We start from the raw sequence: 19,331 nt of genomic DNA, 5'->3' as shown, positions 1-19,331 counted from the left end.
CAAGAGCGCCCCCAAGAGTCCGCGCTGCCAGAGCGCCCTCCTGCATCTACGCTGGTCCCGTCCAGCTCTCCTTCGTCTCCGCTGGTTCCGTCCAGCTCCGCGCCTCCAGAGCGCCCCCAAGTGCCCGCTCCTAACTCAAATCACCCTGGAAAAACATCCATTGTTGTAGGATTTCTAAACACATTTCCATCATGAAAGTTTGAATATGCCCGGCACTCAAAACAAACAATGCGCACCCCTGTCGTGAGGACGAACGTCGAATGAAGAGCTGTTTTTCCTTCCTGCTGGGGGACATGGTGACTGAGAAAGAACAGTGTTGGGCTCAGAGGCATGAGGTATAGGGAAATGTCTGATTTTGCCTGCCTGTTGTCAGAGTTTCCTTCTGTGGACAGACAGCCTGATCTCACTCCTAATAGAGACCTGCAGACACCTAAACACCCGTTTCTGTTCAGCCAGTAATTATGGTGTTTATTTCCTGTGGGTCACTCACAGCCTCTTGGTCATCAACTTCCACATCTTTTTGCTGGCATCGTGTGGCTACAAAGCGCGTGGCGCTCTTTCGGCCTCTCCGGAGGAGAGAGTTTCTGCCCTCCCTCAGCGTCTCTCAGATGTGAGATGTGGTTACATAGGCATTTTCTATTTACGTGTTCATCTGTGTCCATGCTGGACGGAGATGATGAATGCTTCCTCTGAGAGGTAGCCGGCTCTTTGTGGGCAGGTTAGCAAGGGGAGACAGGGACAGAAGTGGGAGAGGGGGCGACTCGTGGGCTCCCCGGGGGCAAACTGTGCTCTGAACCTTCTTGACTTGGCTTCCACGCTCTCTCTCACGTGTGAATTGCCTCATCTGGCCCAGAGGACTGGGTGCACTCTTAATCATAGTAGGAGTGAGAGCTGGCAGCAGCCGGGACTATGAGAGGGAGAATGAGGCCTGCTTGCTGTCTCCTGAGTCTGAGATCTGTGCTTGTTTCCCAGGTTGTGTCACAGAGAGATGCAGACAGAGAGATACATGGGAAGGAGAGAAACGAGTAAAGAAAACAGGACGAGATGACCGAAGAGACATTATGCACCGTGTGCATTCTGAAACCAGACAGATGACTTTATGACCTGCTTATTGGTGTCATATTGACTTATCTGCTAAGGCTTGCTTCTCTTTGAAGTCAGCAGAAAGCATCCACATGTTTTTCGTCTTTGCTTATTAGTCTGCTTATTTTCATTCAGTTAACTGTCTGTCACATAGCTTTCAATCAGCCACAGGACGCCAGTATGATGCTTATTAAAGATTGTTTTAGGGAGTCTATAGTTTAGAGAAAACTCTGATGGAGCGTTTGACAGATAGGATTGCGTAGATGTTTTTGTAAGGTATAAAGAGAAGTGATAGACAAAATTACATTTTAAAAATCAAAATTCTTTAAAATTTTAATGTGAATTTAGGCATCACAGCATTAAGGTTCCATTACATTCACTATAATGTAATATAAAGTATAATTTTACAATTTTAACTATTAGGATTGATTAAAGGTCTTTGCACAGTCCGAAATTTTTGTATGCGTTTTTTCGTATTTGTGAAAAAAAATCGAAACTGATCAAAATTTTTTATGACAGACAAAAGTTTTGGATTCAGTGTGTAAACATAATTGACACAACGTAAAGGTCATATTTATTTTTTAATGTGCAAAAATTTCGGAGTCAGTGTGCGATGGCCTTAAGTCAGTGTTAGAGATCAACAGTGGTAATCTAAGAATTGGGTGAATGAGCATCACAATTACATATCCACTATACAGTGTTTTAGAATTTGAGGCTAGGCTAATAATAAATGTCTTGTGAGTGGGCCGATCTCCACCTGTTGAAGTGAAGCAGGTGTGAAGATAAGAAATCATTGTGGGTCTCCGTATTATATCCTTCCTTCATGTATCAGGCAGTGGAACACTTTGCATTTAGTCACTTTCATCTGCATCAGACATTTTTTTAACGTGTTTTCTCTCTTTTCGTCTCTTTTTCTCTCTCTCATTCTGTTTCACAGATCGTGGTGTGGACACCTGAAGAAAAAAACGCAGAAAGAAAGAGAGTGAGAGAGAAAGACTCGAGAAGAAAGAGTGGAGTACAATGTGCTAGGGGAGTGAAGGCAGACATATTCGCGTGTTTTTCTGATATTCTTGGGGTGTCAGAGAGACCAAGCAGGAAGCCAATATGGGACGGAAGAAGATACAGATCACACGGATCATGGATGAGAGGAACCGGCAGGTCAGTAGCTCCTTTACACATCATCCTTCATTTATTTCCAGAGTAGCCATGTGTGTCTCAGAACCTAGTGAGATGCTAGCTAAAAATAATTTTTTGACGTTCAGAATGAGGCATACATAATATAGCAAAATATTTAGCAAAACTCAAAATGAATATAAATTTTTCGTTATGTAAAATATAATATTGTGATTCCTAAATTCACTTGTAGCTTTTAAAAAGTAGGTTTTCAGTGTTTGATTTATTTAGAAAAATGGATTTTAATATTGGCCATATATAATATAATTAGCTATATCAGCCTGAATGTTAAAATTGGTGCAATCTTTATTTGGAGCATTTGAAACCCAGAGACAGAAAATGTCTGGGTAAGATTATTATTATTATTATTATTATTATTATTTTAAGAAATTAAAACTTTTATTCAGCAAGGATGCATTTAATAGTTCATAAGTGGCAGTAAAGATGTTACTGAAGTTTAAAAAGGTTTCTATATAAATGCTGTTCTTTTGAACTTTCTCTTCATCAACAAATCCTGAAAAATGTACCCACAAAAATGTTAAGTGCACAACCACTGATAACTATAACAAATGTTTCTTGAGCAAATCAGTACATTAGAATGATCTCTAAAGGGTCATGTGACATCGAAAACTAGAAGACTAATGGTGATAGATTCAATAGAACTTGAATGCCTTCATGATTTTGTACACAGCAAACACAACAGGCCTGAAAGACCCATTTGATTATTGCTTAGTTTGGGCCATCTGTTCATTGGCTAAACATGTTGTCCCAGCATTCCTGGATAGACACACAACAAGAGCCATAAAAAGGGACTGGGACACATTTCCAGCCATATTTACAGACGTGGCTCCCACACACCACCCTGCAATTTCGGTCCGGAGAAGCTGATGAGGCAGACAGAGCTGGTGCTAACCAGTCAGTGTGGCAGCGACAGGGAGCAAGGGGTGACTGGGGTGAAGTGGGATGACTATGGCCTCTCCCTTCCTCCCTCTCTTTCTCTCTACACTGGTGGGTTTGTGCTGGGGCCCGGTAGGGCCCGTTGCTCCCTGCGGTTGCAGCTGCTTGGTAGTAATTAGGAGCAGCCACTGCACCACGGCACCCTGTCATTACAAGGAGGGACAGTGGGACGCGCTGTGCCCTTCTCTCTCTCCATCTTCCTCTTTCTGCTTCTGTCTCTCTCTCTCTCTATTTTCCTGTCCTTTCCTCAGAAAAGTGCCAATGATCTGGCCAGCGACAGACACAGACTGGAATTCACCCTTGTCTACTCATGCTAAATATAAATAACATAACACAGTCCTGTCTGGTTGCTGTCGTTGCAGAGAAGGGAAAACATACAAAACAGATGTGGGGACGTACAGTTCCGTTCAAACATACATGGCATGTCTAATGTCTGTTTGAAAGGGGAAGCCACTTCATTTGACATGTTAAAGGATTTGATAATGAAAAAAGTATGCGTCAGTCCACGTCTCTCCAGCTAGACTTGATGCACCCATTCACACCCGCTCAAAATATCATTTGCACTGTCTCGTCGGTGAAATAACTTTCTTGCCATGCTCACGGAAAGCTAATTGAGGTTTTGCTCACTCTCCTCAGGGTGATAACATAACAGCCCTTGCCCTCCTCCCTCCTTGCCCCCAGCTCTCCTCCCATATCTCTGACAGTTACTGTGGAGGTAGCAGTTCAGCCAAGTGAGAAACTCGAATTTACAGGACAGGCCAATTATCAGCATAACACCAGGTCCTGGGTGGGATCCAAATAGGAAAGCAGGCAAAGAGAAGATGTCTACTAGAAACATCAGCATCTGCACTATCTGCCCCGGCTTACATCAGCAAAAATAAAATAAAAAAATAAAAAGCAAGAGAGGGGAGAAAGAATCAGGAAACAGAAGAGAAAGTTACTGTAAAATCACTTTGTGATTGGCTGTTTATTTGATTCAGTGTATTAAATTCAACTGATCTTAATGGGATAGCTCACCCAAATTTAGTTTGTATGACGTTGCTCCAGCGATGCCTCAGAAAAAGATACCTTTGTAAAAATAGAATCTGCTGTTACTCATCGCGAATACCATTTTTCGTTTATTACAATGTTAGAATATTTTTTGTTCCACTGAAGAAAAAAGTCATACATTTTTGGAAGGACATGGGTTACCCCTTTAAGAATTCATACTCGCTGTGGCTCAAAACTTTAAACATATCACAATACCACCTTTTCTCCATTGTTATTGCCATATACACATAAGCACGAGAGACAATACACCCCACGGTAATTAATAGCGCTCTTGTACTTTAGAATCCGAATTTCACAGCACTCATTGGAGAGAGCGGTTATCAGTGGCACACAGGCTCAGCCGTGAGTGTGGTCAACTTGCTTAGCAGAGAGTTTCTGGAGACAAACGGAGAAAGATGTAAGCCCTTTATTCGAGCTTTTGCGTGCATTCGCACAAAGTTCTTCCCCCTTGCTAGCGTGAACTCAGTCTCCTGCTCGCTCTAGGGTGCTCTCCTCACCCTGGGGAGATGGCCATTAGCATACTGAGCCCGCTGAAAGAAGACAATTAAAATCCTTATCTGCATGGCTGTGCCAGGAGCTATCTTTATTCATTGCATTAGAATGAGAGAATGCCTTAAGTGGCCTAATTAAATACAGTGGCGGTACAGCATGCAGCACGGGCTTCAGCAGGGGCGTCTCGTATCATTATGAGAAGGGCTCTGGAAAGCCTGTTGACCTATCAGGATTTATTTAGGAGAGTGTAGCAGGGGTCGAGAGGTCCGCAATTGCAGTATCTGTCAAAACAATAGGTTCAGAGGCAAGCCACGGGATGTTCATTGTACACGTATCTTGCGATATTATTCACCCCTGAGGGGTTGGGAAGATCTTGGGGAGCGTCGGATCCAGCTCTTCGATTGATTCGCCAGGAAAAAGTCTGAACACACAACAAACGTCAATTCAAGCATTGATTGAGTCCCATCAGTGGAAGAAAGAGATATGAATGCATTAGTTTATGAGAATGAAGACCGAGCGTCTCAGCTTTCAGTCGGCAGCGCGCTCACAATTTATGAAATATGGAGGAGCTGGAGGTCCTGTCATGCATGCAGCCCTGTCCTTCTGGAGCTTTCCACCAAAAGCCCCTTAAGTGCGGCCTGTAGGAGGAGGAAGGAATGACAGCGAAAGGAGAAAAAGAAGAGGAGAGGATTTGGTGAGCCTCACTGAACAGCTCAGGCTGACATGCTAATTGCAAAGCTGTGTAAGGGGGACGACTGCCATAATAGTGCAGGAGGACAGAATGATCCTGAACCCCCCCCTCCCTCTCGCTCTCCACCTGTCCGTCGTCCACTCGGTACAAGCTCTGATTTCCTCTACGGCTCTTCAAGCCTGTAATTATTTGTCCCGATAATGTCGCACACCTGTCTCATGTGATAGCGGTAGTAACATGCTTTTGAATTACTCCCCTAGTAGAAAACTTATAATTACGGTGATGGTCTCAAAGGACCCTAATGAGTGCTGCCTGTCAGTGTGAAAACAGCATCACTCCATTGTAGCTCTGATTGTGTTGTGACAGCTCTTTGATTCACAGTATTATCGTGAACACTAGAGTAAAGACTCAAGGGAAGAGTTCTGCAAAAGCACGCACAGGAAAACTCCTTGTTAAGCCGAGAGAGAAAAATTGTCGCACGCGATTTCATCCGGTACCTTTTGGCTTTGTTTCCATACAGTCGACATGCTCTCTCACAGCTACGTTTGTGTGCCAGTGTGTGTGTTTGGACCTCTGTGCCTAACGACGTCCGCTGTACGCCATTAAGCAGGCTCACTAGGGGTAATTACCCAAGTCATTAAAAGTTTGATGATTTCACTGCTGGGTGGAGTGTCGCCCGCCCTTGCTTTGGCTTACTTTTGCTTCCGCACGTCACATGTTCAGGAGTGCCGAGCCTTGCGCTCTTCGTTTTTCATCTCTTATATTATTTTTTGTTTTTTAGGAAAAAAGTGATGCACATCCTTCCATTTTATCAGACTCTTCTTCTCTGTCTCCTAAAAGGTTCTGAGAGAACACCATTATTCTTTAATGAAGAAAATTATGGTTTAGAAACCAGGGAGTGAAAAAAAGGTTTCAGTAAAAAAAAGAAAAAAAGATGGCGTTCACTTAACGTGCCCTTTCCAATATTGGGTGTCCTTAAATGATAGGCTGTAATTTCAGCTAAAGTGGATTATTTGAAGCAAAGGGAGTTTTGTTTTTGGTTTAACTGCATTAGAGTACAGCTGTAGGTTTGTAAGGGGTAATAGTGTGGGTGATTTTCTGTCTGTAATTCATGTTTGATGACAACAACAATGAAATGCTCTGAACAATGAAAACTCCACCCACCTCCCTTCAGTTATTCATCGTGGTGGCGGAACATCAACAACAGAGAATGAAAAATCTTAGTAATGCAGATGATCTTTCTATCCAAAAGAATCTGGTCATTGATTTATTTTCCTGTTGAGCCTGTTGGCCTCATTATTCATTCAAGAAACTAAACGAGCTGTCTTCCAAAATTTAGTGAGCGCTCATTTATTTATTAATAGATTCATTATATATTTGTTTATAATAAGTATATTAATTTATAATCAATGTTTTGTATAACATCTTTTGATTAATTTTTTTTATAAAGCAGTCAATTAAATCAGTCAATTATAAATCAATTGGATGTGTTGTTTAATTATTATCATAAATATATGTATTATATATGTATTTCACCAAGCTTGTTATAGATGTTTTCTGTGTCTGCCTTCTTCGTGAAAACTATTTATCTTTGAAATTTTCCAAAACGTATTTGAGATGGCAGCATAATTAAGTTACATACATTTAGAAACCGCTTTTGCTTCATAAACATTGCTTTAAAATTCTGTCTTCATAGGCATCTCACTGGGTTATGGAATCACATTGTATTAGAGTACATTTAAAACTTTTTTTTTTTCTAGATTGTTTTGCATTAATTGCTTTGATAGCTGACTTTGAACAGAATATAAGAGGCCAATTATCACAGGTGAAGTTCATGTCGTGAATGAGGGTGAGAGATAAATGCATAGAGATCAGTCTAATTACAAGGTCACACTGGCTCAGTCCCAGCTGGCTGGCCCTGCCCTTTGGGTAGTCAAATGCTCAGAACCCAGCAGTGAACTGTGGACCGGGGGCTTCCTCTGCGTCCTGTGAAAGCTGATCCAGCCGGACAGGAGGGAGGGACCGCTGCCTGTCTCCCAGGCCTGAGTTCTCTTTGCTGGGAAGCTGGAGCCAGGGGGCTTGGGTCACTCTGCCAGCTGGTCCTATGGCAGAGACTTTCTCTGGACTTCATAGACCTCCTGCCATTTGTTATCGAGATCATCGAAGCTGACATGCTGCTTTCAATGATGTCACCCCTGGCCCCTTACCATGCTCTGTTTCAATATAAGAGGCATCACCTCCAATGCCAGAGAACATTACCCCCCCCCCCCCCCCCCCCCCCCCCCCCCCAAAAGGACAGCCTGTGATGGAGTCTTTGACTGACAAGCCAGACCTTATCATTTTTCTGAGGTGAAGCAAACACATCCAGATGTAAACATATTCGCATATGCTTAAAACATGTGGGTGCATTTCCACATGATCTAGTTTGTCACACCACGACCCACAACAAGGAATTCCTTAAGATTCTGGTCACGTAAATGCCTTACTCAACAATTTTCATCCACACATATTGCCCATTTCCTCTTTTATGGGAGCAAGGATTTATTTTTTACTTACACACATCCTCATTTGCTTTGATTCACTGGTATCTTGAAATTTTTAGAAGCCACAACGCCCAGTGGTATACGAGTCGGCCCATTGCGCTGGCAGCAAAAAGAGGACAGACTGAGAAAAGTAAGAGATAAAACATGGAAGAGATGATTGCAGAGCAGAATTAGTACCCCAGCTACTACCTGATATGCTGAAAAAGTTGTGAAAAGGTCAGCGTTCTTATTCCTGCTGTACAATTAGATGAGAAATGCTAATATAATTACTGGATGGCTGGGATAGAATGACCTTATCAAAGACTGCCACAAGTTGGAGAGAAGTTTGGAGCACAAAACATGACTCATAACATCACTTCCTCACACTTTAGTTTCTCTGGGTGCTGTGTTAAAGTGCTCCCGAGATCTGTTTGTGGAATGTATATTCTCACGATATGTTTTTGTGCTATTACCAAACATAGCAGTTGATATTATATCTATGGCTAAAATTAGGGCTGTCTAAATAACTAAAAAAATTAAATATTCAACAGAATAAGAAATATAGTGTAACATTTTACTGTAAAATAAAGAAAAAAAGAATATCATAATAATAACAAAACAGTATATTTAAAATGTTAAACCATGAGTATTTATTTCAGTGGAAAACGTCTCTGGTTACGTATGTAACCCTGGTTCCCTGAAGGGAACGAGACGCTGCGTCAAGCGCTAGGGGAACTCCTCCAGCATGACCGCGCTTTGACCAGAGTGTAATCTGTCCAATGAATGGGCGAGACGTCATAGACGTCACCGACCAGGAAGCATAAAAGCACATGCGGTGGAGCCGGCGTTTGCTTCTAGGAATGAAGCAACCGCTCCCAGGGATACAGGAAGTATGGCCTCGAGACGCAGCGTCTCGTTCCCTTCAGGGAACCAGGGTTACATATGTAACCCGAGACGTTCCCTTCCAGGAACTCGAGCTGCGTCGAAAGCGCTAGGGGAACGAGATGCCCACGCCACCAGACTTCCAAGTACCTGCCCTGTGTGTATCACTAGGAGCACAGCGAGGGCGAAAGAACAGAAGAGCCCAGAGTGGCCCTAAGATCAAGGACATAGAACCGAACAAAGGTGAGGGGCGTGGACCAACCCGTAGCATTGCAGATATCCTGCATCGAAACCCCTGGCAGAAGGGCCTTGGAGGCCGCCATACTCCTGAGGATTCATAAGCAGAGAAATAGTATCCACAATCCACCGACTAAGGGTCTGCTTAGAAGCAGACAGACCCCGCTTGGCACATACAATTAAGCTTCTGGTCGGGCTCACCAAAGGGAGGAGGACTGAAGGCCTGCAGCACGACAGGCCGTGGTATAGAAGAGGGGACCTAGGAAATAACCCACTCGAGGGTAGAAAACGACCAGGGGCAAAGACGAGAAAAGAAGGGGCCATGAAGGGCCTGCAAATCCCCACTCTCTTAAGATAAGATATCGCCAAAATTAAGGAAGTCTCAAAGTGAGAATGCGATCAAAAATCTCTTCGATAGGCTCGAATGGAGGTTACAGAGAGCTTCTAAAAACACAGCCAGGTCCCCGTAGGGACACGTCGTACAGGAGGCCTCAGCGCATCGTGGAGGAAACATGTAACCAGGGGGTGTCGACCCACTGTAAGGCCACCGAGAAAGGCGTGGTAGGCCGATAAAGCCGCCACGTAAAACTTCAGGGTGGAGTGAGTTACCCCTGCCGAGAAACGGGCCTGCAGGACCTCTAGCACTGTACCAAACGGGCAGTTAACTGGGTCAAGGTGGCAGTCTCCGCACCAAGAAGTGAAATATTTTCACTTCAGGGCATACAGTTTCCTCGTAGAGGGAGCTCTGGATTGGAGGATGGTCTCAGCAACCTCGGTTGAGAGACCGGAAGCTATGAGCTGTGAGCCCCCTCAGAGGCCACAGTCACAGCTTCCACAACTCCGGGCGGGGGTGATAGGATAGTGCCCCCGCCTGTGAGAGGAGAACCATACTCAGCCCCGCCAGAGCGGTGCTTAAAGTAGGCTGACCTCATCCTGGCGCACTCTCGCCAGAACTCCCGGGAGCAGAGCGATCCGGGAAAACGTACAGATGAAGCCTTGGCCAAGTCTGTACCATAGCGTCAAGTCCAAAGGAGCTGGAGGAACCAGAGGGGCAAGCGCTGACTCTTGAGTGGCAAAGCCAAAAACTTTCCACATCTGCTTCACCACCACGGGTGAAGCATCCATTCCCCGGGCCTCGGCCCCTGCCTCGACAGGATGTCTGCTCCCACATTGAGATACCCAGGGATGAAGATGGCTCTGAGCGAGCGAAGTTTGCCCTGGGACCACACAAGGATATGGTGTGCCAGCTTGTACAAGGGGCACGAACGCAGACCTCCCTGGTGGTTGATGTAAGAGACCACCGCTGTGCTGTCGGTGCGCACCAACACATGGTGATCTCTTAGGTCTGGGAGAAAGTGCTTGAGTGCATGAAACACGACCAACATTTCCAAACAATTGATATACCACGTTAGATGGCGACCGCGGGCAGGGTGGCCACTCATGATCGCTCCCCAACCGGTGAGGGATGTGTCCGTTGCTAGCATTACGCGGCGACAAGAAGCTCCCAACACCGGGCCCTGAAACAAGAACCAAGCTTGGCTCCACATGTCTAAGGCACGTAGGCATCGCCGCGTGACCTTGATCATGCGAAGCGGGTTTCCCCTCGGGGAGAACCCCTTGGTCTTGAGCCACCACTGTAGGGGTTTCATGTACAGCAGGCCAAAAATTATCACGTTGGACGCAGCTGCCATGAGCCCCAGCAGTTTCTGAAACTGCTTGACAGTGAGTGACTGTCTCTTCCACTCTCTTGACGGAGGAGACATACGTGCCTGCATCGTGGTCGAATCCCACACCACACAAAGATAAGTGGTTCTCTATACTGGAGAAAGCATACTTTCTTGGCGTTCAGTCTCAACCCCTTCATGTGCGCGAGAGCGACATCTCTATGCCGAATCGCCACCTGCTCTGATCGAGCTAGAATCAACCAATCGTTGATGTAAAAGTGCGGGCTGAGAGTGCAAGGCCAACGGGAAGAACCCGATATTGGTAAGCTTTGCCCCCAAAAGCAAACCTCAGGGACTTCCCGTGAGAGGGAAGGATGGAGACGTGAAATATGCGTCCTCAGATCTATCGTGACAAACCAGTCCTCGGACTTGGCCTGAGACACGACTGAAGAGTGTAAGCACCCTGAACTTGAGTCACATGACTGAGCGGTTCAACTGATGCAGATCTATCATCCTTCTTTGGAACAATGAAGTACCGGCTGTAGAACCCGGACTCTCTTCCTTGAGGAGGGATCACCTCGATGGCCTCCTTCCTCAAGAGAGTGCCTACTTCCTGTTCCATGATCAGAGCCTGCTGGGGGCCCACGTACGTGGGAATCACCCCGTTGAAAGGCGGTGGCGGAGCGCCAAACTGAATACAAAGGCCTTTCTCTACAGCACGCAGAACCCAATGAGATCCATTTGACAGTAGTTTCCACGCTGCCTAAATGGTCTACTAAAGGAACCAGTCTCTCGAGACTGGCCTCTGATGTACCCAGAGCTGCTGGCTCGGTGACAGACACCTGATCTGCCCCAGAGGGGTCTGCCCTCATAAGATCTGGCCATAGCATCAGGACTGCCTCAGCCGAAGCCTCCTATTGAATGACGGTCCTCAGACCCGCGTCATTCCTAGGAAGATCAGGCTGATAGAACCAGACCCTGCAAGGCAGGACCCAAAGAGACACATTGGCAGTAGTTTCCACGCTGCCAGATGGTCACCTAAGGGAACCAGTCTCTCGAGACTGGTCTCTGGTGTACCTAGAGCTGCTGGCTCTGTGCCCTGAAGCAGAGGACCGGCAGGAGACGGCCGAACCAGGAGCTCTAGAGACCCCCGCAGATCCGGCTTAGCCTTAGAGGTCCCCGACTCAGACCGCTTGCCCCCACGACCCCACCTCGGTGGGGTGTGAGTAGCCACGCTCTGTTTAGTGCCTCTCTGAAGAGGGGCTGACACGTGGCAAGGGCTGCTCCCGCCCAGCAGCCCCCTGAGCTAGAGATAGGCGAGGGAGAAACCGCTGAAACGCCGCCGCTTGTCTATGAGCCTCCTGGTACCTGTTAACGACATAATTGATGGCGTCGCCGAACAGGCCAGAAGGCGCAAGCGGGGCGTCCATGTGGAAAACCCTATCTTCTCCTTCATGTCAGATAGGGTCAACCACAGACAGCATTTCTAGGGAGCTCAGAGATCAGCTTATATTTCAATCAAATTGCGCCCCTATCCCTCATCCAGCTCTCTAAGCAGGTACGTCAGCTTGGTGCGCCGGTAACACTGCCATGGTGTGCAGACATGCACCAGCCTGACCTGCACCCGCGAGCCTTCAGAGACAATGCCACGCAAGGGAACAGATAGCTCGCGAGCGTCTGTTCCACTCGGGCATCGCTCTCTGATATGAATGAGAAATGCACGCGTCGCCTCGGCAACGCGCGCTGCAACGGCGAGCTCTCACTCAAAGGGGGAAGAACCGCACACGCGGGCTTCCCCGAGCGAGAGCGCTAGATCTGGGGAATGCAGGAGGAGATAGGGCGAACCCGTTCGCCAGATCCATGCTGCGATCCCCGCAGTCTCACTCGCTGCCGTGCCTCAGCAGCGGCGGGAATGCAAGATGCACAGCGGGGAGAAGCACAATCAGCCCCTTTTTCTTTTTTTTCTTTTTTTTGTTTTTTGAGCTGACTGCGCGCAATTCTCATTCATAATATGCTTATGCAAACACTGTTTCATTGACGCGTACACCTCCTCGGAGGAAGACAGGTCTTAGGGAAAGGAAGAAGATAGCGGCTCGCCCGTCTTCATTCCACACTAGTGATTGCCCGTTTTGTGCTTGAAGTGCTCTGAAGTGAGCTGAGTCTCAAGCAGACCACACACAGACTGCGTGTATCCCCAGCAGTGATATAACGTGTGTAGGGAGGAACACACAGCCCGTAATGCGATCTGCTATCGCCCAAGTGCTTGCACATATTGCTGGAGCCAAATTCAAGTGATTGTGCTAGGACAAACAACACTAAATAAGACTCACAACACAAAAGACAGACACACAGACAGAGTAGCGGTTGCTGAATGACAAAAAGCAAACGCCGGCTCCACCGCACGTGCTTTTATGCTTCCCGGTCGGTGACGTCACCCGCCTATGACGTCTCGCCCATCCATTGGACAGATTACACTCTGATCAGAGCGCATTCACGCTGAATGCCTTCCCCTAACGCTTTCGACGCAGCTCGAGTTCCTGGAAGGGAACTGCAGAAAAAGCTTCTCTTTTGTTGACAACAGCTGGTTTAGAAGCTCTTCTCATTACAAGTATGGGAAGATGTTGGGGCATGTTGTGTTCCCAAATGTACATTATAAACAAGCCAAACTCAGAGCAGATGCATAGATGAGTTTGTGTGGAGCAGCATTTGCTGTGAATCGAGCAGCTCTGAGATACTGAAAACACATGAGCTGCTCACATGTAAAAGAACACAGTGCTGCTCTTCACTCTGAAAAATGCAGTGCATACTGTATATTTATTTAATTAAACCACAGACTTTGTGATTTGATAATCACACTAAGCCATATCGAGATTTCTGTTTGATTTCAGTTAATTGTGCAGCCTTAACTCATATGACAATAACTAGGTCAGTATATTACAGTAATGTAGAACTGGAATGCAAAAAGTCTGAAATCAGTCACACCCCAGCCCAACTGCTGTGTGAGTGTATTTCTCTGTGAGCTAGTGGGGAAAAAAGCCCCAGTGGCCTCAGATCTCTCTATGGCTTTTCACTGGTTCAGTAGTGATCTGATAGACTAGGGGTGTTGTTTGAGGACTCACCCGAAAGCCCTTGTTGAAGCTAGAGCGCTTATTTGTGGCATTCTGATACTGTGGTGGTTGGTACACTGTACTTATCATAGAGATGACAACTGCATTTGTCATCACTGCAGTCACAGACGTGCATTGTGCTGCCCAAGGCTGAGAAGAGTATAATTGCTCTTTTTATGATAAGTTATAAAGTTGTGAATGGTTTTATGTGTGTCTATACGTCTGTGACAATGTCCTGCACTGCAGCTGGAATAAATCGTTGCTCTGGCTCAGCAAGAGTGCTCTGAACAGAAATGGAGTGGAACAATGTCTCCACACACACCGTACAGCAGGGCCCATCCCGTACAAAAGGTGACATTTTCTTCTGCTGCCTCAGAGGTCAATTTCAACCTGAACTATGCCACCTATTTGGACTGTGGTTCCCATCTCTTTTCCCACTATTAAGTTGCACAATTAAATCTGCCATTTACGGTAGGAAGAAGCATTTAATGATGATATACTTGGAAAAGGCTTGTCCAGGGAGATTTTAGGGGCTGCTTTGCCTTGTGTTTGCTCTGCAATAGAAGCAAGAGGAATATAATGACAGCTGGGAGGGAGCTGCTCTCTGTGGCTCTGGGAATTCACAATGCTGTCTGCCTGAGCTCAACTTACTATTCTCCCTGGACTGCTCAGGTATACGGTCCTGCTCCACCAGCACACTCCATTCACTTCCTGTTTATTGATAATGAAAGCTGCTGTGTGTTATTGCCTCATGTCATTGGAGGTTGAATGGATTTAGATGAATGTGTATCAACATAAACTATGTCCTGTGCAGATTTGATTTGGTTCAACAGTTACTTGGTAGCTCTCATGGAATTTTAAGCAGCGACAGCAGTCTTGTGAAGTGTGGCATGCTTGTATAATGTACAGTATGTATGTGTATATACACGTGCATGCATACTGCATATATATGTTTGTTTCAAATAAACTTTTTTTCATAAGAGAATCCTGAAAAAAGTATCACAGTGTCCACAGAAATATTATACAGCATTTATATATTATACAACTGTTTTCAACATTGATGATAAGAAATGTTCCTCTAGCACAAAGTCAGCATAGTTGAATGATTTCTGAAGAATCATGTGACGCTGAAGACTGGAGTAATGAATGCTGAAAATTCAGCTTTGCCATGACAGAAATAAATTACAGTTTAAAATATAGTAAAATAGGGGAAAGGGGGAAAGGGAAAGGGAAGTGGTGTGTGGCCAAGTATGGTGACCCATACTCTGAATTTGTGCTCTGCATTTAACCCATCCAAGTGTACACACAGTAGTGAACATACACCCGGAGCAGTGGGCAGCCATAGAAAACAGTTATTGTAAATTGAATTAATATTTCACAGTATTACTGTATTTTGCACATTACTGACTTTACATTTAATCAAGTAAACTCGACATAAAAGTCTTTTTTCAAAAAAAAGTTTTTTTCTTTTTCTTTTGAACAGTTCTGTATTGTATATACTGTGTTTTATCCTGTGTTATTCTAATTCTTGTTATTCTTTGATTACCTCATAATGACATGATCTATCTGTCTTTTTATGAATAAATTGCTTAAATCAAGTGCCCAAATGTTTTGTTCTTCTGAAACCACAATTAAGCATTGTAATCATCTGTAATGCAGAACATGTAACACTCCACCTATACAGTTGGACAGAAAACAGTATGGATTCAGAGATAGTGTGTTGCTCATTGGATTATATTGCATTGTACCATTTGAAATTAGGGTTTCTGCAAGCTGTGACCAATTAAAGTTGAACAAAGCCAGCTCATCTGCTCAGCTCTGCTTTGTAGGTCAGTGAAATTGGTGGAAGTAATCATACAGCTCTCTCTCTCTCCCCCTCTCCCTCGCCTGCACACGCTCTCCAACTTCTTTTTGCCCTAGGCACAGCTTTCCATGGCATCTCTGTAAGTTTTGCCATGTGCACGACACATCCTGCTCATCTTGAGTGTTCATATGCTCATCCATGATGTCGTTCTGACGCTTACATATTATGAAAGTAAATCTGATGCTATCTCCACTGTACAACACTTGTTAAACATGAGAGCTGAACAAATGCATAATTCATTTTCAGACTTTTGAAGGATCCTGAATGAGCTTCTCATGGATAATAGGACACATGCTTGGCTTGGCTCACTGTATAGCTGGATCAAAAGAAAGGCGGATAGCTTGGTGCATAATGGCTGGTCATCTCTAGAAAAGTCAGATAGTTATGGGCGTGTATGTGCGACCTGCAGAAGCGTATATGCCGGCTCGTGTTACAGCGATGGCCCTGCAGGAAGAGGCTGTCAGAGGATGCAGGCAGGAGTGATGGAGCCCGCTGTCTCCCTAATGGGCTGATTGCACAGGCTGTGGAGCCTCTGTTGCGTTCCTCACGCTGACCTTCTGTCTGACCTGCCATGACATCAGTTTGGCAGCTCTGCTGTCTGCTTGACTCATTATCTCGCAGTAAAACGGCCCAGGATAGACGGAGACCACTAAAACAATTAGACTTTATCAGATCCCGATAGACAGTCCAAAACCAATGTAAGGGTCTCCACCACAATTATTTTGATCTGTGATTTCAAGTTATAGTTTGAGTATTTGTTAACTTTCTATTAAAGGGATGTCTTGAGTTCCTATCAAACAATGACTTTGATTTATCCCTTTTTTTAACACTGTTATTATTTAATATAAATAAGCGGTGACTTCTTTAACTAGGTTGTGCTACTCCTCCCCTCAAATATATTCTTCAGAAATTTGCTTTAATTAGTTCGCTCAAGCATGTCGCTAAATAACATGTATACCTTCAACATGCTTGTAGTCTAGGCCAAAAATATAAGAATATATATTTTCAGTGAACTTGATTCAGGAAAATATACAGTGACTTTTTTTTTTTTTCATTTGATTTAGTCATGTTAGTTTAGCATCAAATACAATATGATTTTTGGTGATCGAGACCTAGCAGCAACAGCACATTTTTTCCACTTGTGTGAGCAATTAAAGGGCAGCTTTTCTTGTGCATGAAATCACCCATATTCCAACAAAACAATGAGAATGTGCAACAGTAATGACGATAGAGAGTAGGTGCCAAAGCTATTATGTATCCGCTCAACCAAATTCCATCCTTGCACAGATTTACAGAAAATGACTGTCATTTGGCAAATAAATAATTTATAGACAGTTACATCCATATTACCAACATTTTTTTTATGTAAGTTTTATTTGCATCTCAAATGACAAGCAAATGTATAGTAAAATATGTGTACAATGTATAGTAATATTTGGACTGCAAGTCCTTAATTTGTATGTTTTTTGTTTTTTTTTTACTTTTATTTTCTGTGGTTTGCCAAAGATGCCATCAGTAGAGCATAACTTGTTGTGAGCATGGAACATTAATGAGATTTCCTTTTTTATTGTTATTAATTGTTGGGCTAATGAACTAGATCAGTGTGGTATTTTTCTCTGTATTCTCTAGTGATCATCTTTATTGACTTTCTATATAGTAATAAGAAGGCAAATATTGTGGTGTATCTGTGTTAACATTTTACTGAGCATTCTTATTTTCTCTGTTTTTTCACAGGTTACCTTCACGAAACGGAAGTTTGGTTTGATGAAGAAAGCTTATGAGCTCAGCGTATTGTGTGACTGTGAGATTGCCCTGATCATATTTAACAGCTCGAACAAACTCTTTCAGTATGCCAGCACTGACATGGACAAAGTCCTACTTAAGTACACAGAATACAACGAACCCCACGAGAGCAGAACCAACTCTGACATTGTAGAGGTGAGTGTGGCCTACTTCTAATTCCTGTAACAAACGATCCTCAACGATTGAATGAATTTTCAATTTACTGTAATGTAATTTCAGGTGTACTATGGCCACCAAAAGTAATTGGACTATTTTGGACATTGACATCACATTTTAAAATGTTTGACTTATTGAATTAGGTAACACAACATCAAACCAAGTCACGTCTTTATATATATTTGGCTAGAGTATTTCTCAGAAATATTTTTACACCTTGTAACCATTTTTGCTTTACTTTTGCTTTAAAGTGGCCCAATATGATTTTTTTTAATGTATGACATAAGTTACTCTCATGGTGTGATATTTTATTATATAATGTGCAAAGTCCAAATACTTTTTGGGGTCAATCTATTTGTTTCACAATTTGACTGCCTCTTTGTATCAAAATATGAGACCGTAATTCCCTCAAAATATTTAGCCTTTTATCAATATCAAGTTCAGCAGTCAGTTTTAGGTTGAAGTCCAGAAATTATCTATGCATAAATGTTCAGCATGTGTGCCCCATAGTGCCACAGGACAAACTGATGTCTGGACAGCATGTAACAGTTTCCTTCTCATCCGTGCTTAGATAGGGTTCAGGACGTCTGCAGGCACTGATAAGTCCAGACGTACTTAAGTACCACAACTGACAAAGGGGTGTAGATCATGTAACTGGGCACGTGGCACAGAACATCCTTTTTTTCTTCACCATTCATGTTTGCCTCAATTACTAAGTGTGTAAAAATTTAAGTTTATACAATTCGTAAAATTGTTTGCTCATCATAAAGCCATCCCAGCTGGCCGTATGAGTGCTGTGCAAACCAAAACCATACTACTATAGTGTTCAGTGTAAAGGAAGCAGGATTTGCCAGGCACGGCACACACTGTCCTCATTCGTCAAAGCAGCATTCCAGTTTTATAGGTCGAGACAATCAGTGAGCAAAGAACAAGAATGCATTCAAAACCTCTCTCTGATGTCATTTTAGATATATTTTTTTTATTCATTCAGTGCTCGATCCCTTAACTAAATAGAAATGAAAAATATCAGTGTGGCATCCGTAACAGAATGCTTTCAAATATTCTGTTTTCTGCATGGTTCTTATATATTATTAATTCTCATGCACTTGATATTTTCTAATGCAAAGTAAAATTTGAGTGCTATTAAAAAAATAAAAAAATAATTATGCAGTTTTAGACATTTTTTATGTAAAATTATTTTAATGGATAGTACACATAAAGATGAAAGATCTGTCATCATTTACTCACCCTCATGTCATTCCATACAGTGTATGACTTTCTCTCTTCTGTAGAACACAAAAGAAGATATTTTGAAAAATGTCTCTTTCTTTTTATGTCCATATATATTGGACCCCACTGACTTACATTTTATGGTGTTCTGCAGAAGAAAAAAACTCGTACAAGAATGACATGAGGCTGAGTAACAGAATTTATGACACAATTTTCATTTTTGGGTGATGTACCCCTTTAAAGTCTTTTACTAAAAACAAAGTCTGAAACTGCATAAAAGAAGTCAGCTGGGCTGAGTTATCTTTTATTCGTGCTGATGACACTGCTGGTGAATTACCTGCATGGCAGAGCTGCAAAAGAATGCACAGAGCCATCCATGAGGCCTGAGCTCTCCATCAGCGGCCCATCTGCTCTCTTCCC

The 19,331-nt window shown here is 43.8% G+C and overlaps 1 protein-coding gene across 9 annotated transcripts in view; it reads left to right on the top strand.

Moving 5' to 3' along the window:
- The window catches only part of LOC306842749 (myocyte-specific enhancer factor 2A-like), a 91,761-nt gene that overhangs the window by 26,711 nt on the left and 45,719 nt on the right, over nucleotides 1-19,331 (top strand). For all 9 annotated transcript variants that reach the window (XM_079373804.1, XM_079373802.1, XM_079373805.1 and 6 more), the window contains exons 3-4: nucleotides 2,021-2,241; nucleotides 17,457-17,660. In XM_079373804.1, coding sequence (XP_079229930.1) covers nucleotides 2,188-2,241; nucleotides 17,457-17,660 — 258 coding nt within the window. In that variant the 5' untranslated portion in view covers nucleotides 2,021-2,187. The remainder of the gene's footprint in view (nucleotides 1-2,020; nucleotides 2,242-17,456; nucleotides 17,661-19,331) is intronic.

The sequence above is a fragment of the Barbus barbus genome (assembly GCF_936440315.1).
Source record: "Barbus barbus genome assembly, chromosome: 23".
Classification (NCBI taxonomy): Eukaryota; Metazoa; Chordata; class Actinopteri; order Cypriniformes; family Cyprinidae; genus Barbus; species Barbus barbus.
Note: the sequence above shows the minus strand (reverse complement) of the source record. Positions and strands in the feature narration are given on the sequence as shown.